The sequence below is a fragment of the Trichophyton verrucosum genome (genome assembly GCF_000151505.1).
Source record: "Trichophyton verrucosum HKI 0517 chromosome Unknown contig00915_1.f1.exp, whole genome shotgun sequence".
In the NCBI taxonomy this organism is placed as follows: domain Eukaryota; kingdom Fungi; phylum Ascomycota; class Eurotiomycetes; order Onygenales; family Arthrodermataceae; genus Trichophyton; species Trichophyton verrucosum.
This window is the reverse complement of record NW_003315219.1, coordinates 17,640-34,719: the sequence shown is the minus strand read 5'-3', so window position 1 is coordinate 34,719 and position 17,080 is coordinate 17,640. Positions and strand designations below refer to the sequence as shown.

Here is a 17,080-nt window from a genome sequence, read left to right as displayed (position 1 = left end):
CTGTGTATATATCGGCAGGGCGCAATCTAAGACAACTCGCTTTCCCCTCCTCCTATTCATCTTCTTCCTCCGGAGTACTATCTTCCACTACTGTGAGATGGTAGATGGAGTTGAGGAGAGAGGACTTGAGAATACGAAAGCGAAAGAAGGTCGCTCTGAGTAAGCTGAGGCATGCTGATCGACAAAGCAAGGCATAAAAAGGTACTCCGTATCAGGCAGACATTATTCTCGTTCATGAAGAACACCCAATAATACCTGCTTCCATACATCCGTCCAAAAGGAAAAGCAGTGCCTGACGCCAAAGAACAGGAGTGGTTGAGATGGACAAGCTATTCCCACATTCAGAGTACCCCGAGGACCAAGAGCACTCCAAAACGATCCTGACTATCCACGTCCTCCGCAGCGGCCTGGCTGCTGGCTCAATCCTCTCCGTCCTATCAGGAACATTGACAACACTCTACAAAGAACCGTCTGCCCTCCTCTCCTCCCGGCATGGCAATCGGCTCCTCATCCACGCCAGTCGCGGGAGTGTAGCTGGCTTCCTGCTCTCTGGCGTGATGCTCACGACAACGATGTGGGGGAAAGAAGACATCGAGTGGCAGGACAGAGCCTGGCTGTTGCTGGGAAGTGAAGGGCAGTGTGAATTCGACAAGTGGCTTGCTGCTGGAGGTGTGCTCGGAGGCCTGGGAGCGATGGCGCTCGGGAAGGGCAGAACCGCCGCCAGCGCAGCAGCAGCTATCAATAAGAAGCCCGCCATCGTCGTGAAGCCGCTAGAGGCTATAATGGGCGGTATAAGCCTGGGAACGGCATCGGGGGCGGCTGGTTGCATTGCATGGAGAATAGGGGTTCATGGGTCATTCTTTTAACCTAGTTATCCTCGTTCATAGACCCTTAACTAATAATAATAATACTTACTCCGTATATATCACCGTTTCTACCTCTCCCTTTCCATGCCTTCCACGGGGTTTGCATATCCGATAATTAATCTATATGTACCACACAAATTGTTCTGGTCCTAGCTATATTTTTTGCGTCCATCAGTAGTCTTCCACCATAAGCGAGCTGTAGGATGCCAGCATGCATGGACATGGACATGGTCTCATGTAGCTGTGGAATAGTTATGAATCAATCTAGATTAACTGTCATGTTACCGGTGGCTCACCTTTAAAGCCATGACTCCTACGAAACACAACGAACACGGATCAAGAGAGCCTCGGTGACCTCATGGGTAGCTAGGTATGTTTTTGCATTATTTGAACCCCGAAAATATATAAATGAGCTACCTAGGTTTGAATCCAGCGGAGACAAAAATTGAAGCGTCTCGTGGAGATCAATCAATTCAGCATCAAAAAGGGGAGGGCAAGTGCCAGAACGATTCGAGACGCCATCGTTATGTCAACAACCACCACTATGCTCTGAGACATTGTCCTTTGATACCCGCTGGTTTCTGCCATCAGGAGGAGGGAAGAGGCCTAGTTAAACGAAAGAGAAGATGTTCGTGGGCTTATCGTAAAGTTCCAACTTGACCGAGGCGGGCTCTATGAATTTGTCAGTGGCCTCGAGATTTATACCATTGACAGAGACGGAGTACTCACCCGTGCATTATCATCTGAAGATATAGTTTATCCACGGCGGTAGCAGTGGCCATCACTTCCGCAGTGGGTGGTGCCACGGGCGCAGCAGGCCCTTGGACAACAGGAAACTGCCTGCCTGACACAGCAGAAGTTGTATGCACGGCAGTACAAGGGATGGCTGGGAGGACACTGAGCAGCAGTAACGGACAAGAGCTGGGAGCTGGCGTCCATATCAGAGTTCTCCTGCATCGGAGCCTCCGCGATCATTTCGCTTGGGCTGGGGGCAGCGAGGGCGCCTCCAAGGAAGGGGACGAGGAAAAGGACTGCGAAGAACTTCATTGTGCTTTACGGGTAGTTGCTTTGGTGCTATGATCCTGGTTGTTCTCTTTTTGTTGCTGTTGCTGTCCGGCCTTGCTGTTGAATTTTCGGGCTGAATAGGGGAGATGAAGGCCTCTTAAATAGCCATGGGCTCGTGCATACATCCCGTTTAATACCTCTCACAACTATCCCCGAGGAGTTGTATCCTTCGCAAACAAACGTCCCCAGAACAGTTCATCAAGGGTATAGTAGCCATTTTTAATCAACGCTGTGTTACGCCGTAATTGTCTAGTCCCCTTCCCCGCGCCGGAAGGGCAGATCGCCATCATTCAGTTGTAAATCATTTCCAAATCCCAATCAACCTGTTGTTGGTAGAAATCAAAGCCATCAGAGATACCCAGCGTTATTGGTTGGTAGGCTTGCATTTTTAACAGAAGGCGCAGATGGAATACGATATCCTTGGTTAAGCAGCAGATCGTATACTGTACGACCCAGATACTACCCATCATGGACAGCTCCATTTCCGGCGTTTGTTTCCACTGACTCAGGGAGAAAGCTCAGGCTGATTGGTCCGGGCTGCCTTTGTATTACTCCAGGAAGATCGTGGTATCAGCTGAGCTCCCGCAGAATAAAGGCAGAAAGTGGGTAAATGCGGCTCAACAAGACTAAGTAAACCACGTTGTATGGTAACTTAACCCACAGGCAAGACAACACTATTGATGGTGGCACAGACTGTCCGTATCACATCAGGAAGCAAAATAGATAGCAAGATAATATCATTGTCTGTATAGCATTTCGCTGCAGAGCGCAGGATTTTTGCGGTGGGAAAGATTTGGCGGCCCAGCCAGCCGGCCTAGAGAGGTGGGTGGTTAGACAGAAAATACGGGAGAACCACACGTTCCGTGTTTCTCCCATATATCTGAGTGTCCAGATCGGCCCGTGCAGACGATCGGGAGGTCAATATAGACAAGCCAGGGAAAATAGCGTAGGTTATATCGGAGTGGTAAGGTTGCAACTATAACCACCTGTTAGTAGGACGAGGGAAGAGACACCCCTGGCAGCTGGACCAATGTTGAATGGTATTTTTTTTGTATATTATTGGTTATTGGCTACTCCGTAGGAATCAAAGGGATTCAGTCAGGCTAGGGGACATTGGTGACAACGAAACAGCCTGAGTGTGATATGTCGATAGTCAAGGCTGCCTATGCAAGAAGAAAAAAAAAAAAAAAGGAAGCTGAGATAAATTCACGAACACACGGCATATTGGGCCATTGGAAAAAAAAAGACCTAACCTGCAGTGATAAGCAAGTCACGCTAGTAACGGACAAGTTGAATACGACATACCTTCGAACCTGATCTAGTATCTAGCAAAACTCTGTGGCCTGTGCTTAGCCACTGCAGATCAGAACGCCAAACGAGCAGAACGACAGTTTTATCCTCACTCTCACGCCTGGGTACCTCATACATGGCGAGTCAAAATGTGCAACATCTACCGTAGCTAAGGTTCAGTTGAACGTGATGGAAGATTGATGGAAAGCGAGCTGAAGAGGAAGTGAAACCATAGTGCTCTTAATTTACCTTGCGCCGACTTCACTCTTCTTGGGGCTTGCTGTGTAACAACGAGTTGCTTCCTAGCCAACGTTAGCCGAGTTTGTGATAAGTTTCTGGAGCCCTGAGATACACACCTCGTCTATTTTTAGCTCATGGCTGCAGCCTCTCTCCAAATCCTTTGCTTGTTCACGAGGTGTTTGGTTCTGGCCCATTGGCAGTGTAGGCTGCTTGGGAATGAAAGGTCCGGACAAGGTCCTTTGCAAGGAACGAGTGAAAAGAAAAAGCAACGCAGCTGCGTGCACTGAAGATTGAATGAATAGGTGAAAAAATGAAAGCATCGGTATCTTCATTTCTGTCTGCAGATTAAATTGCCTTGACCATTTCTGAAGATACTGTGGGATGCATTAACCGTTCAACCAATCTCCGCCTGTCCTTCCTTTGGGTATCTCCATCGCGTATCCAATGCTTGGTGTCTGTCAGCCAAAAAGAAAAGTATGCATATACTTGTGTCGTTAAATGTTCATGCCTGGAGAAAAAAAATATAAGGAACAATGACCATGACTAGGAGGTACCACCCATCCCTCCAAAAAAATACAGACTCGGCAGATGCTGGATGAATAGGGGTGCGTCATTTTAACCGTACTTCAACCCAAATGGGGTATAAGGAGCATGGAACCCCGAAAACCAACCAAGAACATCATCATGTTGTTGGCCCAGTCGGTTTGTACAAGATTGTGGTGACATACTAAAAATACTATCAGCATAAATGTAGTAGGACAGAAAAGTAACGTGCAGAAGCATGGGAATTGGGAGAATGTCGCACTTTTCGCTTATATCTAGTTGTGACACTAGTCGCCAGGACTCCATTTTTGATACTGCTGGTCGCTAGGTGGTTTAAAACCGTATGATTGGGATAATTAAGCACACTGTTGTCATCCTTCATAGGAGTTGTGCTATTTAATATCGACCGAGCCAGGAACAGGGGTAACATAGGCGGAGCTCGTGAATCCCGGATAACGTTTGCAGCTTGGTGGTATCCCTCACCGTCTTCATTGCGGTCAATGTCAACCAGGAATTGAGGAATGATATTACGAAAGTCACCCATTGGGATCTCTTCCTCTGGCTCTTCTTTGTCTGATTCTTCCTGAGGCTCCGTGGTGTCGATGGGTAGGGACTCCGGGAGGACTTTTGGGGGGAAGATCTCGGGTGGTATTATAACTTTTGGTGGCTTATCACTCTCTCTCCGCGGCCGCTCAATTTCATCTGCGCTTATTTCGATGTAGTTGACTAAGTGATTTGTGAAATCGACTGCAGTAGGCAATTGATCTGATGTCCTCATAGTGCCATCTACTATAAACTTTAGATGGTGTGTGCCGGGCCGTAGCTGGAGCACCGTCGTGAATACCCCATTTTCGATATCACTATGGTCAATCAGTTAATAAAATTAAGTCAAAAAAAACAATATTCGGGTTTATTCCCTTTCTCGATCTTGGTAAGTGGATGGTAAACAACCTTTTGTGTAATTTGAACTTCCTAGCCCAGTTCACGAATGTACCAGTCACATAAACCTTCTCGCCGCCGCCTCTCCAGTCGATAGTCGTGGGAACAGACTTGTTAAACCCCGTTGGGACAATGGAGTCCAGTTCATCCTGGACAACGTCGTCTTCATCAACCGCAGGATCCAGTTCCGATTTCTCTGCCGACACCTCAGGATTTGCTTTGTCGAATGCCATTGCGGCACCTAGCGAGCCGCTTGTGATCGGGGAACCGGGTGCTGTCATTGCATCGCCGATGGGTAGGGGTAGACGTGGAGGGCGGGTGAGGTTGGAAGGGGTGGCATAGTATATGTTGACCGGCCGAGGAGTCGAGAGGGCCTCGCCCTGATCACGGTTCGAAGGAGCGGAAACGTTATCAGAAGCCGGAATGGCCTGCTGCGCATGAGCAGCCTGTGAACCCCGGAAGTGAGAATGAACCGGAAGATCATACTGGTCGCCTTCGCGATGTTTTCGCGAGTTATGACGCTCCAGTCTCTCCCCGCCAAAGCTGGGTGTCTCGACCGTCCGTGACTGCAGCCGCTGGTGGACAGGCGTCTGCTGTTTCAAGGCAGCATGGTGGCCGGTAGCGCTCTCCCTCGAGTGCGACGGGTCTGCTGCCGGCGCCTTTGAGCTGGACAGCGCCTGTATCGAGGTCCTGCGGTTCACTTTCTTGTCCAGGCCGGCCGTCGCACCGGGGGCTTTCGAAGGGGCGTTCCCCATGGTTTCGTGCCTCAGTCGCTCATAAAACGGGGCGGGGCCTAAACAGCTCTGCCAGATCAGCCAGAGAAAGCACAATCTCAGTTCATTGCACCTCGAGCGTCGACACAGGAGTATGCGGCGTCTCCCCTTGCTTGCATCTCAATCTCGCGATCGTCGAACAGACGGGAAGCGATGGAACCTTGCAGCCGCCCGCCTGCCCGCGTCTCTTTTGGGCCTAAAGTGGCCGGAGTCATTGTTTTTCCGCTCCCGGCCGACCTTCGGCGCCGGGCACCTACTAAGTTCCAACCTATATCCATGAAACCTGCCTCTCTCCCATCGACCTGACATGCCTAAAGGACGGCCGCAACTATCGCATCTTGCAGTGTTTCTTGTTCACCTAGAGACAAAACGGTTGGACGATTGCAGATAGACGCCCTCATCGGTTGATGGATTTATCGCCTTTCTCCCTCATTCGCCATGGAACAGGCTGATCTAGCTACCTGAGAATGCAAACCACCGGCGAGCGTTCCAGTTTAGTGTTTGATAACCGAAAACACTCACGCGATCACTAAGGATACCCCGGCTTTAAAGGCAGTCGATATAGAGAACGCTGGAAATAAAGGGAGCTGCCTACAGTTTTGGCCTGCGCCCGCTACTTTCGATGTATGGAGGATGGCAGATGGCCGCCCACCTGGGTGTTGTTCTCTGTGCAGTCTTGATTCTGGGGCTGCCTCTATACCACCTTAGCATATCAAACCTACTCCAAGACCGAACGATGGGATGGGCATCAATTCTGACGTATTATATCGTCTATCCAGTCGCGCTTTTCTCGAACATAGCTATCTTTATTCTGAGCTTCCTGACAGCTCCGCTGGTAGAGGTCTCGTCCCATATACTTTACATCTCTTTCCTCCCATGGCACCTGTCTGCAAAACTGGAGGTACGTATCGAAGTATTATAGGTGGCATTTTCGTTCTAGTGCTTTTCATGCTTGGTTGGGTCAATTTGCTAGATTTTCTCTTCCTAGTCATTTTTGCAAGGATCTCGCTCTGTATGCTGGCTGCCGTGTGCTAATGCTCGACTCCATATACGTAGCCCCTATATAAGTTCTTCGGTGTTGCTGCAGTGATCGGTATCGCTACTGGCTGGGCTCTATACCTGTCTAGCTCTTATATCTGCCTCCTACTCAACCTATCGCCCGGAACGGAAGCGGAAGCGGAGGCGGTTCCAAAGCGGCTGCCGAAGCGTAGGCCAAGTTGGGAAGACGAGGCTCCCGTCAAGTCGGAATGGGCCACGCAGTTCGTCAACGCAAGTGACAGCATAGGCGATTCCAACTGGAGACGTAGCCAACCGGGGCCATCAGGTCTCAGATCTCGCCGTCTAATGGGCGCTAACACAGCGTCATCGTAGCTTAGCTCGATCTTTGTCTTAGACCGAGACGAGGGTTGGGCGAATAGCTAGATCTCATAGATACGATCCAAGTGGCGAGCACAGGTCGAATAACACTCAAAGTGTACGCTGGCAGTACTTCTTCCATCGCTGTCTCTACACTCTACGGAAGTACTCCATACTGACATCTCCCTTGACTCCACGTAACTACCGCAAGTGCAACAGCTAGTCACCTAACTAAGCAGAGAGACAAGAAAAATCTCCGGCCTGATTAGCTAGCTAGTTAGCTGCCTTAACTTAACTAGCTAGCGACAGGTCCTTGCTGGGGGGGAAGCCCGTCTCCAGCGAACGGGCCATCCTTCCCTTCATCAAAATAATGGAGTGCCAGCCTGACACCGTCGTCTTTGACATCCTCGTCCCGACGTCCCCTTCATGTCTCTGCTGGTCACTCCCCAGTCTCTCCAGCTGCCCTCGCCTCTCTGCTCGCCTTACTCCTGCTGCGTCCAAGCATGTCCTTGTTTCACAGTTCGTATACGGGCGCCACGTGACCGAGCCGTGTGCAGCCTCTTATTGAACGTCCCAGCTTGGCTTGTTTTCTTAGCATTTCCATCTCAACCGCTGGAGTTGGACCAGCAGACGAGTCCAAGTAGGACGAAGACACCGACGTTCTCGTCTCTGCCTCTCCTTTTCTCCCCGCTCGCGAGATGTGAATGATATCTAACACTCGCTCATAATCACGACGTGGAAGACGACGATCCCCTTCAATAGAGCGGTAAGCCTCTTCCCCTGTCCGGCTTATTATGGCTTTTGCGTACCCACCGGCGCAAGACCACCTGCACTGACACGTAAAATCGGATTATTAACAGAAAGTCCTCTTCCTGTCGTCACGAAAGGGGAAACAAAACGGTCCCTTACCCAAGCATATATCGATGATGTCCCTCCGCACGCGGCTCCGGTTAGCCGTATCCGCCGGGATAGTGTTGATATTACTGTTCTACCTGTCAAACAATAAGTGGACGGTGCCTGCGCTGGGTTACCATAAGACGCCTGTCCATGCGCCGTCAAAACCCGTCGAGAACAGCCCACAACTCCATGCTTCCTTCTGGAGCGCATTTCAGCCTGTGTTAGAACGATATGCACCTACCTGCCAGCCTCCGAAGAAAGAGGGTAGAGCCGATACGAGTGAGATCGGCTTCCATCCTGAACGGAACGACCAGAAACGGCCAGATCACATTAGGATGCCCGCAGCTGACGTTCTGTCGATGAAGAAACTCCATACCGATTTCGTTGTCGAGGCCGACAGTGGTCGTCATCGGCCTTATTATGCCCCGGGTACTCGTGGTCTGGTGTCTACAGCAGGAGGTCCATATCTCCCTGTTCTGACGGTTTCCCTCCGCATGCTTCGAAATAGGGGCTGCTCCCTACCGATGGAAGTCTTCCTGGCCACAAACGCCGAGTTCGAACCATATATCTGCAACCAGGTCTTTCCTGCATTGCAAGCTAAATGTGTCGTCCTTGAGAACATGCTCAAAACTGCACCCAAGGGCATCTCGATCTCCAATTACCAATACAAAGTATTTGCGATGCTCTTTTCATCATTCGAGGAGCTTCTTTTTCTTGATGCAGATGCCTTCCCTCTTCATGACCCTAATGAACTATTCCACAAGGAACCTTTCTCTTCTGGAAAGATGGTTCTTTTCCCTGACTTCTGGGCCTCAAGCGCAGCACAACAATATTACACCATTGCTTCATTACCAGCTCCCAACATGAACAAGCGGGCTTCGACTGAATCTGGAGAAATTATGCTTTCAAAGAAGCACCATGCAAAGACATTGCTACTTGCCGCATACTACAACCTTTATGGCCCCCAATACTTTTATCCGCTTCTCTCTCAAGGTGCCGCAGGAGAAGGAGATAAAGAGACCTTCCTTGCTGCAGCTACAGTTGTTGAGGATGACTTCTACCAAGTCAGTGAGCGACTACGTGCTATTGGACACGACTCACCAGCTGGGTTGGCCGGTTCAGCCATGATTCAATTTGATCCAACGGAAGACTATGCTTTGACCCAAAAGGGACACTGGCGTGTCCTCAACGATTCTGTTGCTCCACCTCCCAGGCCCTTCTTTGTCCATGTCAATGTTCCAAAGTTCAACCCTGCCACAATCTTTGGAAAGCACCCAATCGACCCCGTCCGAGACCACACGGGAAAGTTCATTCGACCTTGGAGCGTACCAGTGGAAACGATAAAACTAATGGGCGATGGTATTGAGAAACAGTTTTGGTCAGAGATGAAGTGGGTTGCCTGCGAACTGGAGAAGAAATTCAAATCCTGGGAGAAGCTTGAAGGTGTCTGTGATAACATGAAGAAGTACTGGAATGAGGTCTTTGAGAAGCAAAAGCCCAAGCAATAGGCAAAACGTGGCTCTTTTCAAACTTTCCCGCTCCGTTTTCGCTGTATTTGTCTTCTTTCTTTCTTTCTTTTAACAAAAACCCAAGCCAGCCAGCTATTGACTTTGTTTAGAAGTGATTCGACGATATGATTGATACCTGTATGTTTTGGGATGTGATCAATGAACTTTGTATATAGCTATTTCTTACCTGGAGTTGAGGAGAATCAGGTAGCTTCTATTGCTTCTTCCCTGTTACTCTTTTCTATTGTAAACAACTTTAAAACTTGCGAGCTATCCCAATTCTATATTCTATCCTACAAAAGCCGTTTATTTTGTGTTGTACAATTATTGAGCTACGGGTATGTCATCTCTCCCTTTATATCTCTCGTCCACAAATTCTACCTTCTCCAACATCTCTTCGAACATATCGCGACACCTTACCCTGCTACCAAGCCGAGCACAAAGTAAAAAGGCGCCACTCAATTTCCGATGCAAGCTGTAGGTTTCTTCAGGGGGAGGAGATAAGCGCTCGCGTAGCATAAGCGGGATAAACTCTCGAACTCGATCCGTGATAGTTTGATCCCTGAAATCATACACCTCGGGAGACGATTTCATAAATGGCTCAGCGATGGTTGTGATAGATGATACATGTGCGTTCACCATTGCCTTGGACTCAAACCCAGTGAGATAGCCTAATTCCTGTGAAAGCTCACGGCATTTTTCACGTTCGTTCCGGGATGCGGCAGCAAGCAATCTAACATACAAGGATATGAAAGCTGCGGGATAAGCACGGGATGCTCCAAAATCAAGGAGCTCGAGACGATTAGTAGCAGAGTTGTAGAGAAAATTGGTCCAGTTCGGGTCAGTTTGCATGTACCTAAATTCGCCAATTTCTCGGAGACAAAGGCGCATGATTTGAGAGCCTATCCAGTCGCGTTGAGACTGGGTGAAAGAATGGACCCTGGTTACTGCAATTCCATCCAAACGTTCCATGGTAAGGACTTGTTTCCCAGAGGCATATGGTATAATTTCGGGTATGGTAAAAATGTCGGTATCATCCTTCAAGAGCTCCTTAAACTTACGACCGCATTCTGCTTCGCGGATATAATCGCATTCCCACGCAAGCTCGGTTCGGGCGTTTGCGATTGTTTTATCAAGATATAGCCCTTTGGGTAGCAGACGAGATGCAGTTAGAAGTATAGACAAGTTGTTTAGGTCCGAATCTATCGAATCCGCAACGCCGGGGTATTGAACCTTCACAGCAACACGTTGTCCTGTTTCCTTGAGGACAGCTCCGTGGACTTGTCCGATTGATGCAGCAGCCATAGGAACCTCATCAAAAGACTCGAACAAGTCTCGCCAATTCGGACCTAGATTATCCCTGAGTACCTGGTCCCTTTGGAACTGTGGCATGTAGTTCGCTCTGTCCTGTACACGCTGAAGTACGAGTTGAATCGATTCAGGCATCACTTTAGAATCTATGCGTACAGTTAGTGCTACTTCAATCTTAAAATTCCTCAAGCGGATGTCTACTTACCTTGAAGACTTAACATCTGTCCTAGCTTTAGAGCAGCTCCTCTCATTTTGGACAATTTAGCCACTAATCTTTCTATATTGGCAGGGCTAAGCAGCAAGGAGCCAGAGTCATCGCCTCCAGTAGCTCGACGGAAGCCCGCTCCGACAACACCCATTGCCATGGAGGTTGCTAGCCCACCATATTCCCATAGCCTTCCAATTCGAGAAGATGGGACTCTTGACTGGACCATTTGATAAGCATCTTGAGGCGCGACATTATTGGTATTAATGACATCACTCTGGACTTCTGCATTTCCCGCGCTATCCAGTTTTACACCTTCAGCCTGTGTCTTGGTTTCTAGGACAGCTTCAGGGCCAACAGTCTGTGGTTTTAACACCGGAATAGTCTCAGATTTTAAATTGACTTGCCCGGGTTTATGGATCTGGTTTTTGAAAAGGGATCTCGTCACTTTTCGGCTCCTAAATAGTTGTTGCATCATCTCGTCTGACATTTCATTTTCTTCATTGGTCGCAACATCTTCTTTCTGTTCCGAGTTTGGGCCCTCATCAGGCACAGTCGAAAAGCCTGCCTTTACGCCAACGCCTGGAGCTTCCGTAGATTCTATCTTGGTGCCCGTCGTCCCAGTGTTATCATCCACCTTCGAGGGCTCAGATCTGGATACCCCCCTTCCTCTTGCATTATTATAATCTGCTAGCGTAACTCCAGGCGTAGGGTCATCATCAAGCTTTCTTGCTAGGTCGGAAGCAGCTTGTACCGCAAGGCTAATCCGTTGAATCTGGGTTTTCGCTTCTTTGGTCAACGATGATGTTCGCGCATGACGGTCGAGGGCATGCCTCTGCAGCACTATGTGCTTTTTCGCAACGCCGCGGGACGCATTGAAAAACGAGATGGCGTCAAGAAGACGGCGCCCGGACATAGCAGAGACACAGATTATAGGTATATCACTCTTAATCGCATCATAAGCCAGCAGGGAAGTGGAGGGCGTTCCTGTATATCGGCCCGTGAAAATGTTGAAGTTGCTTGCTTGCATCTGATTGGCCAAGCCGGTGAGCTTCTGTCCCTTTTCTACCAGGAACGCCTCCGATAAGAGCAGGCGATAAGAAACATCTCCTCCTCCATCTTTCCTACAGTCACGTAGATGGCAAATTGTACAGTTCATTACCTTTACTGCTATATTGATCAAACTGCGCCAGTGACACCACAATGACAGTCAAAGAAATCAAGGGTAACTACCAGGAGGCCGCAAGGGGAACACGGCCCTCGTTCAGTGCATCCATCCCGATCATGACGACGAACCGGAAGACAACGAGAAATGCCACAGGGGATAAAGCTAAGGGTATTTCCATCATCTGCACAGTCAAAAATGGCCGGATTAGAGATAAGATCATTGGGCTAACCGTTGAGTATATAGTCCCCAGCTTTGAATCCATTCCGATCTCCCACTCTCTCCTACTCCTCTCGGATTCTGCGCTCCCTCTGGGCTCGTTCGCCTACTCCAGCGGCTTGGAATCATACATCGCTCACAACAAGCCTTTACCAGCACATGTAACGCCATTTACATCATTTAACCGCTTTCTTTCACTATCTCTTGCGTCCATTGCAAGTACTACGATACCCTATCTCCGCCGAGCGCATAGACAACCCGAAGAATTGGAGAGACTGGACAATGACCTCGATGCGTCAACGCCATGTACAGTCGCAAGAAGAGCAAGTGTTGCTCAAGGTCTCGCCATGTTGCAGGTATGGGAGCGTGCACTTAAATCATCTGCCATACAACGGATTCAAGAACACCAGCATGATAGCCAACATCACACAGTACGCGCGGTGGCGGTATTGGACCAGTTCTCGGAATCATTGAAAAATGTCGGTGTAGATGAAGAACATGATGAGGTTAATGGCACTGTTAATGGCCATTTTGCCCCGTTGTGGGCAGTGGTATGCTTGGCTCTGGACATTGACCTGGAACAAGCGGCATATGTGTTTATGCTCAACCATGCTAAGGCAGTTCTAAGTGCTGCAGTGAGAGCATCTGTTATGGGCCCTTATCAATCTCAAGGTGTGCTTGCGGGCAACGCACTTCAAAGGACCATTGCTGAGCTGCTGCAGAAAGAATGGTGGACTGAGCCTGAAGATGCAGGGCAGGTTGTCCCTATCATGGATCTGTGGATGGGAAGACATGAGTTATTATATAGCAGGATTTTCAACTCCTGACGGTTCTGCATGTACTTGGGCCAGGGCAAATCATTTGTATATATCAATGAATTATCGATGAATCAATGTTAACGGGAAAGTACGTGTTAAAACTACTTCTCGTTTTGACCGTAAATAGAGGCCATCGAGGTGAATACTCGGTGACTTCAGAATTAGTACATCATTGTACATCATACATGTAAACGTAGCATGAACGCAAAAGAAATGGCCTGCTGCCCAGCAGACCCCAAGGGCCAAAAACATCAAACACCCCGATCAGTGTAGGGGAAGACAAGGTAGAAAAACTCCACAACCACGTCCGACCAAACCAGATCAACGAATAAAAAACGGTGGGAACATTAAGAGACAAATAGTTTTCCCTTTGAGCGCCGAGTAGCTCCCCAGATACCTCTCACATGAAGCAAGAAGCCTTTCTTTAAGTCCAAAAAAGAATGCCAGGAGTAAAGGTGAAATAATGAGGGGCAGTTAACGGCCACAAAAAGGGGGGTAAACAATATAACAATACTGTACAGGAAACAGAAAGATGATGACGAATGATTTTAAAGGGTAATATGCATGTGGTCGTTGCTTCCAAAGGATTTGTTGCAATTCGGACATTTACGAGACCTGGAGGTCAATCGCTCTTCAACGCATTCCTTGCAGAAGACGTGGCCACAGGTCTTGATGACAGTATTCTTGAAATTCCGCCGGCAGACGGTGCAGAGGGCAAGAGTCTAAGACATTGCAATGGTTAGTATAAATAATGCAAAGTTTCTAGACAGGGTACTTACTCTTAACATCTCATATTCAGATGTGTTATTGCCCAAACCACGGCTTTTCCAGGACTCTAAACTCTTCTTAGTATCCGAAAGGGTGACCTTGAGGCCTTCGACCTCACTCTCCGCCTTTCGGCAGTTATTCGTAGCTGCTGTGAGCGTTGCATCTTTGGTCGCTAGCTGACCCTTTAATTCAGCCACTTGTGATTTCAACCCCTGGATAACAATGGTTGCTTCGTTGACTTGGTGCTGAGACGTTCGATACTGGTTCGTTAGACTAGTCAACGCTTCCTTTGTTTCACTTAGTTGTTTTTCAACATTTGAAACAAGTGTTCTCGTTGCCGCCTCGGCCTCCTTGAGTTGTGAAATGATATCAGAGCTCTTCATGTTTTGTAACCGAAGAGATCTAAGCTCCGCATCCCGAGATTCTTTGCTCTGCATAGCCGCAAAATACTTCTGGTCGGCTTTGGATTTCTCGGCCATCAGACGCTGTGCTCTTTCTTCAGCGGCAGCTGTATCAGCAATTTTTTGGGATGCTAACTTGGAGGATTTCCGGAAAGCCATCTGCATGGATGATAGTTCCATATTGAGCATCTCATACTGCTTTTCAAGGGTATCAAACTTAGTCCGTAGTTCTTCATGTGAGAGTTCGCTACTATTTGGTCGGGAATCCTTTACTCCATCGATTTGCAATTGCACTCTCTGAACCTCCTGCTCCAAGGATGTGATCCGGGATTCTTTGGCGTCTAACAACTCTTTTAATTGGGTGACTGAGTGCTTCTCCTGGTCTTCCACTGCCTTCCGCATCTGCTGATCTGCCAATAGCTCGTCTCGAGCATTCCGAATTCGAACAAGATTGAACTCTGTTTTCGCTAGCTGAGCTTCCTTTTCTCCAATTGTGGTTTGAGCCTCGTTTTCAATTTGAACTCGATATGCAGTCCGTTCGGCTTGTAGCTTCTCAGCTTCTTCACGTAGTTGAATATTGGTCGCTTCTAGATGATTGATCCGCTGAATGACATCTTCATGCTGAGATTTTAATTGTTTAAACAGGTCACAGTGAGCATAATCCTCGTCGGAAAGTTTTGAAAGCTAGTGCTGTTAGCAAGCAGGACCAATCATTGAACATGGAAAAATATGTACCTTAACGTGGAGTTCGGTTATCTGAGTCAACAGCTTGGAATTTTCCGCTTCGAGCCTTTCTAGTTGTTCCTTTTGCTTGTTGGATACTGCAAGCGTAGTGTTATACAGCATTTCCATCTCAGTGGCCTTTTCGGGGTTATCAGTCGTTCCATTTGTGGATGGCCCTTCATCTCGCTTTGTGGAAGAATCGCCTGACTTATGGGGTCCGAGAATATGCTGTTTTTCCAGTCTGGCAACAGTAAGGCTCTTGGCTCGATCTATTTTCTTCTCAGCTACCATATATCTCAACGATGCTGCCTCTAGACGTTCTTCAAGTTGTTGCTTTTCGGCAATCGCTTTCTCAATGGCAACATTAATAGCTTTTTCGTCTGCAAGCTTCTTTGCGAGTTGGGATTGCAAGCTGGTGATATCTGGAGTAGCTTTGGCTGCGTTGGAAAGAAGACGAGATATCGAGCCCTTAATTTCGCTGGCTCGGTCTTGTAAGTGTTTTTCGAACGATTCATGGCCGCTGAAAAGCAACGATGTCTGGAATGTGGGGTTCTCTGAGAAACGCGTTAGCCGACAAACCCTGGAAAGGGATATTCAAATTTTGGAAGTACCTTCTGAAGACTCGTCTACCGAAGAGGATATAACTTTGACTTCATCAATTAACTATTTTTGACACACTTAGTCGTCTGCATATCAACTATTGGTAGGTGGATGGAAATACCTGCTTAAGCCATGCATCAAGAACGCTGACGTGTTCTTCATTATACGCCATCTTCTTAGATAGATCCTTTATCCGAGATTCGAGTGTTGTTTTCTCGCGCTTATATTCTTGCATCTGCCTCCAGATTGCATCCTTCTGATATCGCTGTGTGAAAAATGAATAATGCGTCAGCACCTTTTGGCCGAAAAAAAAATACGCGAATGCAACGCTGTACGTGAGGACAAACACAGTCTCATCCATGGACATCGCATGAAGGTAACTCGACAGGGCCTTTCTCACCTCAAGATCATCGCGCCATGGCATATCGGTGTCTGGGTGCGCCTTTACTCCTCCATTAACAGTAGTGGCTTGTTTCTTCAACGGGGGAGCCGAATCACCAGGATCCTGCGTAGCAAGTCGCTTGCGGTCCTCCATTTTAACAACAAGGCCGGACTTGGGTAGGGACACCGTAGGGGATTCGAGAGCCGTCATGGGGTTGGACGGGGGCTGGGAAATGTGTGGCCACCGACAAGCAGCGAGAAGAGAAAATGAGGGTGAGCCAGCAAAACAGTTCCGCAGGATACCGAGAGCGACGAGAGAGAGACGGGGAGAATGGCTTCGCCAGATACCACGACGCTAACTGATAGAGCGGCTAGTTGTTATGGACAATGCAAAAGGACGAGCTAGACATCCTCAGTGAGGTTGAAATGTCCAGTTCAAGAAGAGAAAGGAGGATTTTCCCCGTCCCAGGCTAGTGCTCGTCTTGGCAATATATCACGTGATGGCATGGAGGTTTTGAAAAAGGCAGATAGAAGGAAAATTAGGTAGAAGGCGAAGTGGGAAAAAAAAAAAAAGAATTAATAAATAAGGGCTGGAAGAGAAACGCGAAGATCGAAAACACAGATGGAGCTGGCCCCGTAGAAGGAACGACAGCAATTAACGAGTGTTTGCGTAGGAATGAACGGAAGAGGGCTGCCGCAATGCCCTTGCTGTGTACAGGCCGCAGCCCTCCCATCTGTCTTTGTGCTTCCTAGCAGGCGCCGTAAAACATCTAGACGCCTCTGGTTGAGAGTCCTGAAAATCGCCCCTCAGCGAGCATGGCCATGGAGGGGTCTTTTTAGCATGGAGACCAGGAACCACCTTCGCCTTTTTTACTATTATTTGTTTTCTGTGGAGTCGCAAGGAAGAAAAAAAATGTGAAAAAGAAGAAAAAGAAAACATATTGGCATTCAGCCTAGAGATAAAAAGCTTATCGCATGATTAGATAAGCTTTACCCGTTCACTCAATTTATT

At 48.2% G+C, this 17,080-nt stretch overlaps 7 protein-coding genes across 7 annotated transcripts; 3 read left to right on the top strand and 4 right to left on the bottom strand.

The window, feature by feature from the left end:
• Positions 1 to 320: 320 nt before the first annotated feature.
• Positions 321 to 866, top strand: TRV_07179 (uncharacterized protein; the record flags this gene model as incomplete). The annotated part of the gene is made up of 1 exon (XM_003018773.1): positions 321 to 866. The coding sequence occupies one exon, from the start codon at positions 321 to 323 to the stop codon at positions 864 to 866; it is 546 nt and encodes a 181-aa protein (XP_003018819.1).
• A 756-nt stretch (positions 867 to 1,622) lies between these two features.
• Positions 1,623 to 1,913, bottom strand: TRV_07178 (uncharacterized protein; the record flags this gene model as incomplete). The annotated part of the gene is made up of 1 exon (XM_003018772.1): positions 1,623 to 1,913. The coding sequence occupies one exon, from the start codon at positions 1,911 to 1,913 to the stop codon at positions 1,623 to 1,625; it is 291 nt and encodes a 96-aa protein (XP_003018818.1).
• Positions 1,914 to 4,087: 2,174 nt separating this feature from the next.
• On the bottom strand, positions 4,088 to 5,698 carry TRV_07177 (Snf1 kinase complex beta-subunit Gal83, putative; the record flags this gene model as incomplete). The annotated part of the gene is made up of 3 exons (XM_003018771.1): positions 4,088 to 4,188; positions 4,371 to 4,864; positions 4,956 to 5,698. The coding sequence occupies 3 exons, from the start codon at positions 5,696 to 5,698 to the stop codon at positions 4,088 to 4,090; spliced, it is 1,338 nt and encodes a 445-aa protein (XP_003018817.1).
• Positions 5,699 to 7,998: 2,300 nt separating this feature from the next.
• Positions 7,999 to 9,477, top strand: TRV_07176 (alpha-1,2-mannosyltransferase, putative; the record flags this gene model as incomplete). The annotated part of the gene is made up of 1 exon (XM_003018770.1): positions 7,999 to 9,477. The coding sequence occupies one exon, from the start codon at positions 7,999 to 8,001 to the stop codon at positions 9,475 to 9,477; it is 1,479 nt and encodes a 492-aa protein (XP_003018816.1).
• A 324-nt stretch (positions 9,478 to 9,801) lies between these two features.
• Positions 9,802 to 12,152, bottom strand: TRV_07175 (uncharacterized protein; the record flags this gene model as incomplete). The annotated part of the gene is made up of 2 exons (XM_003018769.1): positions 9,802 to 10,826; positions 10,994 to 12,152. 2 exons carry the CDS (start codon positions 12,150 to 12,152, stop codon positions 9,802 to 9,804), a joined length of 2,184 nt encoding a protein of 727 aa, XP_003018815.1.
• A 125-nt stretch (positions 12,153 to 12,277) lies between these two features.
• On the top strand, positions 12,278 to 13,204 carry TRV_07174 (uncharacterized protein; the record flags this gene model as incomplete). Its single annotated transcript, XM_003018768.1, has 1 exon — positions 12,278 to 13,204. One exon carries the CDS (start codon positions 12,278 to 12,280, stop codon positions 13,202 to 13,204), a length of 927 nt encoding a protein of 308 aa, XP_003018814.1.
• A 539-nt stretch (positions 13,205 to 13,743) lies between these two features.
• Positions 13,744 to 16,222, bottom strand: TRV_07173 (uncharacterized protein; the record flags this gene model as incomplete). The annotated part of the gene is made up of 5 exons (XM_003018767.1): positions 13,744 to 13,917; positions 13,975 to 15,048; positions 15,100 to 15,641; positions 15,699 to 15,750; positions 15,809 to 16,222. The coding sequence occupies 5 exons, from the start codon at positions 16,220 to 16,222 to the stop codon at positions 13,744 to 13,746; spliced, it is 2,256 nt and encodes a 751-aa protein (XP_003018813.1).
• Positions 16,223 to 17,080: the final 858 nt, after the last annotated feature.